This window comes from Hippocampus comes, unplaced genomic scaffold, assembly GCF_001891065.2.
Source record: "Hippocampus comes isolate QL1 unplaced genomic scaffold, H_comes_QL1_v1.1 scaffold150, whole genome shotgun sequence".
Lineage (NCBI taxonomy): Eukaryota > Metazoa > Chordata > Actinopteri > Syngnathiformes > Syngnathidae > Hippocampus > Hippocampus comes.
Window position 1 is genome coordinate 1,523,869 of NW_017805496.1, and position 13,295 is coordinate 1,537,163.

The window sequence follows — 13,295 nt, forward strand, 5'->3', positions numbered from 1 at the left end:
AACAACAAATCAGGATTTTTGAGCAGACCCAACTATTTCTCCAATGCATAATTCATCTCAGATCAAATCACAAATGAAACAAGCGATGTGATGTGGCTTGGTAATGGCTGAAGCCTGTGACATCAAAGTTGACATTTATGTCAGACGGGCCAGACGGTGACATAGCGGGACAACAATTAGAAAAGGTCAAAATATATTTGGTGGGGTATACAGACATGCATTGCTTGCACAAAAAAAAAAAAGAAAAAAAGAAGGCTGGGGGGGGGGTGTCAAAAATACCTTTAAACTTCATTATTTGTTGACATATCTCTTTGACCCTTGTGTTTCAACCCCTTCTCCGTTCGGCTGACAAGTTTCAGCGAAAAATATACACCTAGTTCCGAGGGATTCTCTAAGACACAGGTGTCAAAATCAAGACCCGGGGGCCAGATCTGGCCCACCACATCGTTTTATGTGGCCCGCAAAAGCAAATCAAACATGTCAACTTCCATGATGCTTGCTAAAATCTCTACCAAAATTTAAAATTCTCATATGTAATAAATAAGAGACATATTGTAAGCATTTTCTTCTAACCAAACCCCTTATGACAGTAACTTAAAGAATAGTTGAATAAACCGTTATTGTTCACTTTTTGAAAAAATTTGGTTTCAGTCATAACGGCCCTCCATGGGAAATGGTAACTAAAATGTGACCCACGACAAAAATGAGTTTAACAGCCCTGTTCTAAGACAACCCATCAAAATCAAGGTGATGTTTCAAACTGCATCTTTTGCCTTAAAGGCTTAACTTAAATAGCTCAAACAGAATATTCTTTGCGGTAAGAACAGTGTGGGCAGTAGGCTAGGCCAGGTACTTTAGTTATTATTTTTTTTTTTTAAGTCCACAAAGACGGACACTTTGCCACTCTTTGATCACATCGCTACTTTTATGGTATCATAGGTGTTGCCGTGGAGTGACAGAATATTTATATCATGGCGTGAATGACAATGCAGCGCAATTTGCAGGACGTTAGCATCCTAAAAGGCAGTCAAGCTATTGTTCTTCGGATGAATGGTCACACCTTCCTTGTGGACATAAAACCTCTCTTTAAGAATGCAAAAGTACAGCAAAAAGGAAAATAGCTGAAGGACCATGACTTGAACACGCGGTTCGGCACTTTAATCCAACATTAAAAGGAGAAAAGTGTCGGCTGCGAATGTGATACAAACACACAACACAGGGCTGCAGAATGCCAATCAAATAACCACTCGCGAGTTATAACCATAACGCATGAGCAAGGTGATACGGATCTTGACCGAAAACACAAAGAGCGCTCAAATACACATGCGTGCACACGCGTATATGGGCATGCCCCGTTTTCCATTCTTGACTGGAATGGAAAGCTTTTCAAAAGTGCAATTACAGAACATAAAGCAAAGTAGCGACTCAGCCAAAGTAGATGATGAAGGCAGTGAGCAAAGCCTCTGAGCTGGAACATTATTCACAAACTAAATTGTGAACCCTCCAAATCCCAAAGTCAAACAAGCACAAGCAATAGTCCTTCCTTTCCTAATTAAAGAAAACACCAAGCCGAGCTTGACCAAAGCCAGGTCTGGTCAGACGAGTACGTTCCACAAATCTGCCCTTCTGCTCTTCTATCAACTTGTGATGATATGAAAAACTTAAAAGAAATTACTTCTTCCAAAAAAATGAACTAGTAACTCAGTTACTGCCTTGTAAAAGTAATTAGTTACTCGGCAAAGTAATAGTTTTTTTTAATTTATTTTAATTTTTTTTTTTCAAATTATGATCTACCTGGAGTATGGGTGATCTCCCCGTGCCTGCGTGGGTTTTCTCCGGGTACTCCGGTTTCCTCCCACATTGCAAAAATATATAGGATAGGCTCCAGCACGCCCGCCGCGACCCTCGCGAGGATGAGTGCATTAGAAAATGGATGGATGGAGGGCTATAATATAATATAATCTCTTACCTGAGTCAGAATCTTTCTGGTCTCCATTTGCTCCAGTTGTAAATGGCAGTTTCCTTTTCGATGCCTTCTCTTTCATCTCTTTAACCCCATCACTGCGATCCAATTTGGGAGTCTTATTTGACAACACTTTTTCCTGTCAATGACATTCAGGGGATCGTTAGTGACCTCAGAATATAAACCGTGGATTAGAAAATGGACATCGAGATTACGAGGAGAGATTTGTGTCAGTTATTCACACGAGCACATCTGCCATTTTCACGTGTTTTTCAGACCTACAAATGCGTATATTTGTGATTTTCACATGTTCCTGCTTTTGACTGTAAAAATTGGACAAAATATGAAAAGTATAGCAACACATAACCAATACTTCCAGTTGTTCAGACCGTCAACAGTAACAAAACTGTTTGGAACACAGAGAAATGATAGAGTTTTCAAAATGGTTCATGGGCCAGACAATTTTAAATATGAGAAGAAAAAAAATGATTTTGTATATTTTAGGATGCATCAGAGATCGGCCAAAAAGCAACTGGACTTGCTCGATGGGAACCGGATGATTTGTGGACTCTGCACATGTACATCACCGCCTCATACAAATTATGCTTTTGTCTCTACCCACAGGGCATGTTTTCAATTATGCAGGGGCTCTCTAAACTCCTCCCCCTTGCCCTGCCCCAGTCACAAGACTATGATGTCATGGTACAGTAGAAACCAACAGCGTTCAGCTTCAGTGAGCAGCCTCTCAGTTTACATTGGGCAAGACAAAGTCAGACCGTTGACGTGCCGTACGTGGAAGCAGGACACTTGAAGTTGCGTTATAAGCAAAAGGTATTGCATGGAGACGCAACGGGTGATTATAAAACGCAAGCAGTAAGAGAGGTACATTTTAAAGCTATTTTGATTTCTATTTTTAAAGCTGTGACTGGATGTGCGCCTTCATATGACACCTTGCAGTCTCCAGCAGTGGCTGCTTTTTTCATTTCACTCTGCTTTCGACCCCCCCTTGAGTGCTTCAGTAACCCCCCCCCCCCACACACACACACACACCTCCATGCCAGAGTCTGATGCAATCCTTTGCAGAGGGTTGTAAATCTATGCCTGCATAAACTGCACCTCTCTGTGCCTTGCCTCTTGTTGCTACTGCTGCCGCTTGTATCGAAACAGTTCTGCTCTTATGAAAACACCAGCGCGGCACGTGTCAAATTAGTGAAACGTTTCCTCCACTGCATAGACATGACAAGGTCCAGACTGATAGGGATTTTCTCAGGCCTATCTCAATTCTAATATTTGGCAGAATAAAGGTCTGATAACCAATTAATCGGATGATTAATTTAAAAAAATAAATAAATACAGTGAAAAAAAAAAAAAACAAATAGCTTAAAGGGGGAAGTCAAACCAAAAATTTTCTTCACAATATTTTTGGCGCAGTCCCACTAGTTGAAACCCTACATTCTGTTCATGTTGCATTTGTGGAATAGGAATTAAGCAGCAAAATCCACCCGTGTTTGTCTGCCACGGGGGGGGGGGGGGGGGGGGGGCGGCCATTTTGTCAGTTGCCGTCAAGTGAAAATGACATCACAGTGGCTGATGGCTCAGGTAACAACCAATCCTGGCTCAGCTTCAGAAAATAAGTGAACCGTGATTGGTCGTTATCTGAGCCCTGAGCAACTGCGATGTCATTTTCGATTGGCAGAAAGTGGCAAAATGGCCGCCCACCGAGATGGCCAAAAGTGGGTGGATTTTGTGTCTTAAAAAACGCATATTCCACAAATGCAGTATGAATGGAGGCACATAGAACATATAACATACTGTAAAGGAAATTTTTGGCTTCCCTTTTAATGCTTACAATGAGGGCAAATTATTACGTTAATCATTGATTTCGCTGTTGTTGACATTTCTATCACCCTTTTCAAAAATAGTACGTTACTTCAAATCGACAGTGCAGAAAATTGAACGAAAACGTAGAATGTTTCAGTTACTTGTGTGGGCCGTATCCTGTTGGAAAATAGACAAAAGTGTTGATCACTGTTTTCCAAAGTAAAAGCAAATGTTTGATTTTGATTCGACATAAAGACAAGTTAGTCTGCTTTCACGGAGAACCATCGACGTCGGATAACATTTACTGTTAAAAAATGTGAACTTCTGAGCATTTGGCCCATTTACAATTGAAAAGGGTATTTAAACGATTCATTGCTTAACAAAAATGATTATCGATTTGATGATTAGTTGTCGACTAGTCGATTAATCACTGCACCTCTGCTTATAACAATAAATTTATGGCTTACAGGAAGAACATTTGACTGTCTTACAGATAATGTCCCGTTTTAAAATAGCTATTATCGACTATTTAATTCGGTTGGTCAAAATGGCCTCGAGCTTTCTTTTTTCAAAATTTAAATAAAGAAAGCATTGTAACCAGGAAGCTAAAGTACACTCACAAAGTTTTCGATTCTGTAACTAGATGCCACAGAAACGGTTATTTGGGGGGAATATAAATCACACGCAGGTTTGTGGAAGGTTCTTTTTTTCCAGCAATCTGTGTGCCTGTGGTTTTATCTTGCTTACCTTCTTCCCACCCTGCTTTTCCACCATGTCGGTGTTAAGTGGGAAGTGGTCCAGCTGGGGGGTTTTAGAACCCCCACCTTTGGGCATCGTTCAGCTCTCCCCACGCCAAGCTTCATTCACGCTGCCATTGCATCGTCATCAACCGTCTGGAAGGAAAAAGGGGGAGGTTATCACCTGACCATTCGAGGTTTCACATTTAGATACACACCAGACCAGGCACCAGTTGGCAGTGCATTAAGGGCTCGCCATTGAAGCCATTCAAACATTTGTAAGCAAGTCTTCTGCAAGCATGTCTATTATTTAAATTGTATTTCGAAAAAAAATTCACACAACAGACACACTGACCGATACAAGTGGCAGACATTTCTGACATGTGCTGATCATGACAGTACATCACACTGTGGTGCAAGTGTCATGGGGCTGCGCCATTCTTCTGCTTGTGTTCGACAACAATCTCTACTTTACCTTCCTTCATGAGGAGAGGTCTGCTTCTCAGGGTCATGAATTAATCATGCATTTCATCCCTCAGCTCTCTCCTCCACAACACACACTCTCTCTTTTGACTGCATTCAACCATAATCATCCTTGTGACTGAGTGAGTGCACAGATGAGACCACGGCTGTATCGGGGTTTTTTTTTTCCCCTCTTCCCCTCTGTTCAGAGACACTGGCACTCCTATCCTCACTGGCGCCGCTTCCATCTCGCCTAACCCCCACCCCTTCTCTTCCTTCTGCAGTTATCCTATTCAAAGACTGCTATTTATATCCCCCCCTCCCCCGTCAAGTCAAAATAGAAAGCCAGCCAACCAAGAGACGCTAACAGCTACAGAGGTTGAACTGCTCCCCTTTTGCTGGTACATGCTAAGAGAGACCAACAAGACACATCAGATCATGGCACCTCTTGTCGACTTCCTGTTGACCTAAACTATGTTTCAGCGGCCCCAGCCAAGAAAAAAAAGCCATTGTAAAGCCTCCCTAAAGGAGAAGATCTGGAAGACACTCATGTTCCAGATTTCCAACAGTGAAGATGTTTTTTCCTGTTATCACATGTACATGTAAGGCAGAGCAGCACAGTGAGATGGTTTCATAAAATTAAACAAGTTTGAAGGAAGAACAAAATAAATAAATAAAATAAACACAAAAGATATAATAAACAAGCATTTTTCAACATGATGACATGATCACAGCTCAGCAGTTCATAATATTACACCGATGGTGCCTGAGAGGTTATTTATGGAGTATTTTAAGTGCTTGTTTGTAAAGTGACTCCAGTGGCTTTAGTAATGTAGAATGCACAGTGGACCAGCTTACAGTACGAGATATGAGACGTGATCACTGAAAAAAATATATATACCTTCACTGTCAACAGCAGCAGCGAGTCTCTAATGAGTCGAAACTTTGACAGCATGAACTTTATCGTATTGCATACTTTGTAAGGTCTGAAGCTGAGATGTGAGTCAATGTGTAGTCCCAAGAATTTGTATTTGTTAACACCTTGTAGCCTCTCCCTAGAGACAAAAATATCTGGATTTATAATTGAATTATTTTTGAAAAAACAAACAAAAAAAACAGACATTTTCGCGATATTTAACTGTAAACAAAATTGATTCAGCCAAGATATAATTCCCCGCATTGCATCAGTCAGTTTTGTCTTTCCATGCCACAGAATAACCGCGTCATCTGGGTCACATGACTCTCACGCAGAAAGGGATCTCAACAGCAGCTCCTATTTATTTTGTTCTTCTACTTCTTCCTCTCTTAAATTTGCTGCTGTGAAGTGGGAATTTCTCCATTGTGAGACTATTAAAGGTTTTCTTATCTTTTCTTAATATTCATGTAAAATAAAAGTAGGCCTAGGATGGAGCCTTGCGATAACCCGGTTAACTGTAAAACATTGGAAAAACGATCAATTTTAACTAGCGAGGAACGAGACGAAAGGTAGGATTTTATGAAAGTAAGACTGAAATTGAGTTGTTTCTTTACCAGAATTGAGTGATTAACAATTTCAAATGCTTTCCGCAGGTCAAGTAAGACAGCCCCCGAAGCACCATCCCCCACCCCTTCTTTGGCCCAAGAATGACTTGACTTTTCCAGCAAAGTAGCATGTGGCAGTTTCTGTGGAATGATTAGCCCTGAAACCAAATAGCGTTGGATGTGTGAAAGGGCCTTTATTAAGGTGGTAATTTATCTCCTTGGCGACCAGATTTTCAAATATTTTAGATACGGTGGGTGTTACACTGATATACCGACTTTTGATTTGATTACCAGCAAATGCATTCAATGATGATTAACTGAAAAAGCCAACAAATACATTTGACAAAACAGTTAAGGCACCAATTTATGACAACCGCAGCTTCCAGGGGGAAAGGAGGAATTGAGGAAATAACCGACTTCTGTTGAACACAAAGAGTAATGTGAGAAAGTCATCTGAACAGTATTTGAACGCTGTCGTGCATTCATTTTTAATGCTTTGTGCCTGACATGAGCAGCGTTACCTCCAGCCAGTGAAATGCTAAAAGCAGAAAAGAGTGGCAAGAGACGCGCGAGAATAGGAATCAGGCTCTCGCCATAGTTTCTCTCGTCCACACATGCTCGCACACCCATACACACCTTCCTCCCCGAGTTGCATTATCTCATCTTCCTGGAGCCACTCCCTCTGCGGTCAGACAGAGGCCGGCACTTCAGCATATTGCAGCATGCACCTATCACAGGTTTTAGTAGCAGTCTAGCTGCTCTGCTAAATAAACAATGGGATAGCTGACCTCCAAATGGAGCACTGCAGATTAGTTGCATCCCCCCCCCCACCCCAAAAAAAAATTCAATTTCAATTTGGTTGATCATAACATGTCAGTTTTGACGTTTCAAGTAACCTAGATTCAGAATTACTTCAGTATGTAAAATAGATACAGAGCAGCAAATGAAAACTCCTGTACTGGGCGATATGGAAAAAATATATGAGGAGAATGATATCTGTTCAGTTATTCATCAAAAGAAATAGACATCACACTATGCCTGTTTCCCTTTTTTCATTTTAAGTGACATCAAACCAATCTATACTAAATGAGAAATGCATACAGTAGTGCTGCTATATTAAATGATCAAATGTAAACAGAAGCATAATCTTGATGATGAATCCAAATGGTTTGAGGATAACATTAAAAAAAATGCATGACATTCTGTTTGGGGATGAGTTGCTGTGTATTATCAGCAATACAGTGCAAAACAAAGAGGAAGCACGGATATTTACCGAAAAAAAATTTGAGAAAATTAGATATTTTTAACAGTATCTCAGAAGTGTTCAGATGTACAATCCAAAATGAAACTAAAGTGTACAACCCCCCTCCAAAAATATTGGAAAACTGTTGACGGAAAACATTTGGTTTTTGACATCAGATTATGAAGACAGGAACTGTGATACAGTACTGAGCAGCTGGCAGCTCCACTCATTTTCCATGTGATCAAAAGTATTCAAACGTGACTGACAAGTGTTTTGTTGTCCAGGTGTGTCCCATTATATTAATTACGACGCTAAGTTTCAAATTTGGGTTTTACCTGTGGAGGCTACATCCATTGCGCCATTGACCAACTGGACCTATGGATTACGGTGCCAGAGACTCCCCACATTGTGCTTTCTAGCCATTTTTACATGCCCCTGTATATCGCTGGCATCGGGTGGAATCCCTGCATCGTCGAAATCATCACTTTTCAATCGACCCTAAAAACACTTTAGATTTGTCGATATTTGGTAAAAAAAAATAAAATAAAATAACCACCGAAGTGTGGACGGACCAATAGCATGGAGAAAAAATACAAAACTACCAAACCTGAATAAAATTGACAAACCGTGACATAGGAGGCTTCATCCGATTCAGATGTGGAATCGCAACTTCATTGAATGCAGTTTTATGAAGACGTTAATGCAGTTTTGCAAACTGTTGGGTTTGCAACTCACCCAAGATGGGTCTGAAACCCCACTGATTGCAAATTACTGTAGTAGGGCATGCATTTCACCTACTAAAACAATAGACTGAAGGGAGTAACAGCACCAAAATAAACAAGTGAGAGAGGCTATGGTGATTACCTGGAAGTAAAAGCTGAACAGCTGATGTCTTCTCATGTTCATCTTTTGTTGTCAGACCCAAATGATTTCACTCTACAGGAAGTGTACTCACCATTCCACTACGTTTGGCAGGGAGTATATAAGATACTGTATTTGCAACAAACCTCCATTTAATCACAAAATGTAATCTAAAAATCACACTGCTGAGAATTGCAGTTGTTTGCTTCGAGCACATGCCGCTCCTATCTCGTGACTGTCACTGTACACACAGCAACACACCTCCAATTTTCCACACTGACAGCTGAGCAGCACGGCAGCTGCAACAAGGGATGGGCTTGTTGATCTCCATGCGAATGTGCCCTGGTTGCCAATACTGCGTGTACTTGCACACTGCAATACACTTCAGACTTTTCACTTTGGCGGAAAACATTTTCCAGTGTACATCGTGCCACGTTTAAGCTTCTTAAGTATTTCAGACATCACGGTCCCCTTTGACAACCTGCCCCTCCTTTGGATTAACCATTCTGGAAATTTAGAAATGGGTCTAAGAGTACATTTGGTGGGGTTGCGGACCCATTTTGGGTAGGTTGCTAACACCTTGTTAAACATTCCATTAAAAATTTACAAGACTACAAATCTGAATCGTTAATTAACAGTGTCGTAGAAGTAACCATCTCAAAAATAAAATCATTCGGGTACTAAACGTGACGGAGACCCAGCGATATACGTATATGTAAACGTAGTTACGTACCTACGTCTATGTACAGCAGATCGGTATGCGTGTACCGTGGACCTCCGCCTACTCGCGATCCTGCACCTGCAGATTTACTTACTCATGGATTTTTCCCAATATTCTTGTGAAAGTGGAAAAAAATGTTCAGAAATCTTGAGTGAGTACTTTTTATCACTATTTAATTGATTCTCACCTAAGGATCTTATTCACAGAGGAAGGACATTCCCGAGTTGCTTGACTTCCTTCTTGGAAGGACCACATCGTCTGCGAATGCAATGCGCAACTTAATGACTGGCTTCACTGACCTACTATGAACACTCGATTTATGTTGCCGATAATGTGCTAGTTCAACTTGTTACCTAAATATAAGCTACTATTCAAACTAACCGGTCAAGCAAACCTCACCTCGGGTAAATACTGATATGTGACCCGCCAAAGCAAAATGAGTCACAGTGGCCCACATATCAGAAAGGAGGTTTTGGCAAAATCAAAAAGAGAATGAGCACAGCTTTATATTAACCATGGCGCTACGTGACTCGTTATTACACATTACGCAACTTGAACGAACGGCAACAGAACAATCAGAGGCCAGTATTTTGTAGTCATGAACTCTAGCACAGCAAACGTTTGCTAAGCTACATTTCGCAGCGATTGTTCATAGAAAATCCTGTGCATTCCCTAAATTTAGTTCATATTGACAGTCACAGAATTCTTAAAATGAGTCTGAAATTAGCAATAGGGAATCGTCGGGTTCATGCTGATGCCTGCATGTTTGGAATTCTCCGTGTGGATATATACGAGCACGGCAAAGTTACGATTGGTTCTTTTGCTTGATTTTGCGATACCAACCGACTTTGTTGGTGAGTGAGTGCCTTTTACATAATGTAAACATTTCAACAATGTTTATTTCGTTACCTAATATAAGCTACTATTCAAACTAACCGGTCAAGCAAACCTCACCTCGGGTAAATACTGATATGTGACCCGCCAAAGCAAAATGAGTCACAGTGGCCCACATATCAGAAAGGAGGTTTTGGCAAAATCAAAAAGAGAATGAGCACAGCTTTATATTAACCATGGCGCTACGTGACTCGTTATTACACATTACGCAACTTGAACGAACGGCAACAGAACAATCAGAGGCCAGTATTTTGTTGTCATGAACTCTAGCACAGCAAACGTTTGCTAAGCTACATTTCGCAGCGATTGTTCATAGAAAATCCTGTGCATTCCCTAAATTTAGTTCATATTGACAGTCACAGAATTCTTAAAATGAGTCTGAAATTAGCAATAGGGAATCGTCGGGTTCATGCTGATGCCTGCATGTTTGGAATTCTCCGTGTGGATATATACGAGCACGGCAAAGTTACGATTGGTTCTTTTGCTTGATTTTGCGATACCAACCGACTTTGTTGGTGAGTGAGTGCCTTTTACATAATGTAAACATTTCAACAATGTTTATTTCACGATTTCAAGTTAAATAGAATTGATGAAGTTTGACCGATCATTGCCTCGCATCCCCGAATCTACCTGTGTGAGTTACGACTCATTTTACTCTGGCGCGTCACATCTGGTCATTCCCCCAAGCTCACCTAATACTATTTGGCAGCTGTACGATGTTCAAAATAATGCAAAGTGACAACTCAGAATGTTTTTTGTTTTTTTTTTGGTAAATTGTTTATACAACGGATGGCCCGTTTACTAACCTGTGAAACTACAAATGAAGGAATCAATCAAATACACGGACATTTCTGTTTGTGCTTTGTAATACTCGTGGCAGTGCGGGGAAAATGAACTCGAGAGGGACGAGAGCAGCAGAGAGCTCGGCTGTTTGGTGTGCAAATAGAGGCAGCCAGGCTGAGCTGCTGTATCCTGGCAACGAGAGCACAGCTCAGTCCCTGACCTGGGCCCATTCATTTCACTGTCGACCTGGGCAGACAAATGAAACCAAGGCTGACACGTGAACACATGACAAAACCTATACAAGCACTTGGCAAGTGTACAGTGTCATATAGCCATGTTTGGTCTGCCCTTGAGGGAAGAGACGAGCCTTCTATTATCAAGACTTTTCATAAAAATAAATCATCACACCTTCAAATATTTAATATAGCCTTTTGCCTAAGCAACTCTCAGACGTAAAGAATTTCATTTCTGTCCACGCTCTACGAGAAAACATTGACTCGGACCGTTTTTTTAGAGCTCAGGGGGAGACATGAAATGCAGGAGGGGCTAATTGTTATTATTAACCCGACTGACAATGACTTATTTTTGTTGCTCTTATACCTTACTCTAATCACCCAGCATTGCCAGAGACATTTCGAGTACATAGACATCGACCCTGAGTGAATCGTACGTCGACATTGCAGTGAAGCGATCTGTAAACAAGCATCGTGATGGCCCTCGATGGCCTGCCCGTTGTGTCGGACGGTGCGCGGACATGAAACGTAAAGTGTTTGGCTGCGACGTCTGGAAGGAAAGAGAATCCACGCCCTCGATCGCATTTACTATACTGAACACATCCATCCCTCTGTTCCATCTCATCCCGTAAGTGCCTGTCGCCTGCTTGCGAGTCTGGTAAATCATGCCGTCTTTGCCAGTGACTTCACTCAGACAGTGGCAGGTTCCCAGCGTACGTACAGTCAGTAAATATATGCAGCAGGAATGCAGGAGGAAAAGGCAAGAGAGAGGCGATCTTGTGTTTTTGGCGTTCTCTTCCCCATCAGTGCTGTGACTCATCCCCCACACCTCATTTCTTCAACCTCTCCTCGATGAGTACTTTTCTCTCATCTGCTTTTGCCTCTATTCTCAACATCTCCACTCTTGCCAGAGAAACATGTGAGAGCATACACACATGGAAAGCCTGTTGCCTAGCAACTCAGGGATGAAGACAGAAGCAGACATATCAGATAAGCTAGTAAAATAGCCGAAGATGAGGTGAGGGAAAACTCACAAAAGAGCGTCTCGGCAAAACGCATTAATTACCATTCAATCCATTTCTGGCCTTTTGATTCACTGACCAAACAATTGTTGTCGATAACCTCCTACGTTGTGACAATTACAATTTTTACAATCAATTGTCAACAAAAGCGAGAGATAGTAACAACGCCATTTGATATGCTTCCATTTTGCGATGTGAGCTCAATTTTCCAATTCGCCAGCTAAAGTCTGATGCAAAGATGAGCAAAGAAAGACCAGTACTGGGGTTGGACAATCAAGTGGGTTTGTCGACTGATCATTTCTGGGGGCGCTTTTTGAACAAACAGGTCATCTACACCCGGTGTCGTTCAAATATATGACAAGCATTTTTGGGGACTCCGAGTAATCATGCAGATTTTTTCCCCTGCCTCTTTTGCAGGAATCAAACTTATTCAACAACTATTTCAATAATTTTAGAAATGTTTACAGCCTTGAACTTAAACATGTCACAATCCTAAGATTTTAGCCTCTAAAGAATAATCATTCTGCAATTTCTGTAATCCTTTGTGAAAACAGTCCAATTTCTGGGGGGTTCAATCATAAGACAATTGTAAGCATCTCCTTTTACTTTGATGTACTTTAAATGGTATCTGATGATCCGAATAATCGATGGAATAATCGAGACGATCGATTCCTAAGCTAATGCTGGTCAATTTGAAAATATATTTGTACTTGGCGTTGCTCATCGAGCAGAGGGTGGGGAGAGGAGCCGCGTGGGCACACATGAAGACGGGGATAACGAGCAGCAGACATCCAGACGGGCAATTTGATTACAACAGAGAAAGACTCAACACACACACACAACTAGGAAAACAAACATTTCAAACAGATCCTTACGGGCTAAGTGGCCTACACACGAGTGGGCGCAGCCTAGCTGGGGACCAAACAGAATGTTAATGCTGTCCTGGTGCAGAGGGGTGGAGAGAGTCAGGCTCCCAGATGAATTATAAATCACTGGGCAGGGCAGGATGGAGAGGATGGAGAGATGGAGGAATG

General features: G+C 41.4%; 1 protein-coding gene across 2 annotated transcripts in view; it reads right to left on the reverse strand.

The window, feature by feature from the left end:
- ankrd11 (ankyrin repeat domain 11) overlaps positions 1-13,295 on the reverse strand; it is a 77,334-nt gene that overhangs the window by 17,288 nt on the left and 46,751 nt on the right. For both annotated transcript variants that reach the window (XM_019876337.1, XM_019876336.1), the window contains exons 3-4: positions 4,532-4,677; positions 1,970-2,102 (exon numbers count right to left, since the gene is read on the reverse strand). In XM_019876337.1, coding sequence (XP_019731896.1) covers positions 1,970-2,102; positions 4,532-4,618 — 220 coding nt within the window. In that variant the 5' untranslated portion in view covers positions 4,619-4,677. The remainder of the gene's footprint in view (positions 1-1,969; positions 2,103-4,531; positions 4,678-13,295) is intronic.